The sequence below is a fragment of the Nestor notabilis genome, unplaced genomic scaffold, assembly GCF_000696875.1.
Source record: "Nestor notabilis isolate BGI_N333 unplaced genomic scaffold, ASM69687v1 scaffold21532, whole genome shotgun sequence".
Classification (NCBI taxonomy): domain Eukaryota; kingdom Metazoa; phylum Chordata; class Aves; order Psittaciformes; family Psittacidae; genus Nestor; species Nestor notabilis.
Window position 1 is genome coordinate 1 of NW_009919965.1, and position 1,361 is coordinate 1,361.

General features: G+C 55.3%; 1 protein-coding gene across 1 annotated transcript in view; it reads left to right on the plus strand.

Annotated features, from left to right (window-relative positions):
• Positions 1–166: 166 nt before the first annotated feature.
• Positions 167–1,361, plus strand: part of UBE2T (ubiquitin-conjugating enzyme E2T (putative)) — a gene marked incomplete at its 5' end in the record, with an annotated part of 2,835 nt that continues 1,640 nt past the window's right edge. Inside the window, 2 exons of the mRNA XM_010010477.1 lie at positions 167–236; positions 706–811. Of these exons, the coding sequence (XP_010008779.1) occupies positions 167–236; positions 706–811 (176 nt within the window). The remainder of the gene's footprint in view (positions 237–705; positions 812–1,361) is intronic.

Sequence of the window (1,361 nt, forward strand, 5' to 3'; positions counted from 1 at the left end):
GGCCTAGGTTGCCTCCGATGGCTGCCACGGGCTGGGTCTGGTCCTTGTAAGTGGCACCTTTATCCCTTGCTCTTGCACTTCAGAGCTCTGTAAGTGCCGCAGGTGCTGCCGGACGAGTCCCAGTGGGTTTGGATGTAACGCTCCTGTCTGAACCTCGCTCTTGTAGAGATCGTAGGAGGTGCCGGCACACCGTATGAGACCGGGATCTTCGACCTGGAGATACTTGTTCCTGAAAGGTGAGTGGGCACCGACACCTGGGGAGCAGCTGGGGCGGCGCTGATTCCCCTTACCTACTGCGAGAGCCTTGCTCCAAGTGCTTCCGTTCGGCCTTCCTCTGTTGGGAGGTGAAAGGGATGTGGACGACCAGGTGAGACCCTTCATTTGGGGGATGTCATCGGCTGATTTCCATCGGGCATTCCCCAGTGTGCGATTAAAGCACCAGGACAAGGGCTCTGCCTCCTCACGGTGCCTCGAAGCCTCCTGGAAAGGAGCTTGTTCACGAGTGGAAACCTTCCTCCCACGTTTGCTTTGTGCCCAGGGAAGTGCTGGTGGGATGCAGTGAAGGCAGAGCCTCACCTCACCTCCTCCAGGTGTCTGGGGGAGTATGTCACCGGCTCAGCAGCCAGGGGAGGGGATGATGGCATTGTTGGGTGCTGGTGTAAGACAGGAGGACAACTTTATGTCTCTTGACACTCGTCCTTAAAGGTACCCGTTTGAGCCCCCCAAGATCCGCTTTCTGACCCCAATCTATCATCCCAACATTGACTCTGCTGGGAGGATTTGCCTGGATGTTCTTAAATTACCACCAAAGGTAAGAGAGCTGCTTGGGCCTGGGGAAGGCAGTGACCTCCTTGTCTTGGTCTTGTAAAACCCGTATTGAATGTCTGTTTGCTGCTGACTTATTTACACAGGAGCACGGGATTAAAGCTATTGAGCAGCATCCCCTTTGTTTGGGGATGAGAACACGACTTTCTTCCTTCCATAGAGGTTTCCAAGGCTTTAGGGATGGGTATCAAAAGGCATTTGGTGGCCCTGTGGGTATGGTTCCCCTGGGCCCATCAAGCAGAGCCATGTAGGACGTGGCATCATCAGGCTTCCTCAGAGAGCCTTCACTGCCTGGGTGTTGAGAGCAGGTCTGGGCTTTGGTGGGGGCGTGTTCTGAGCAGCCTGTGAGCAGACAAGGTCTGAATGTTGTCAGGCCTGAGGTTTCTCTAGAGCATGTTCCATAGAACAACGAACTGCTTTGGGTTGAAGGGACCTTAAAGCTCCTCCAGCACCAACCCCTGCCCCAGGCAGGGACACCTTCCACTAGAGCGGGTTGCTCCAAGCCCCTGTGTCCAACCTGGCCTTGAACACTGCCA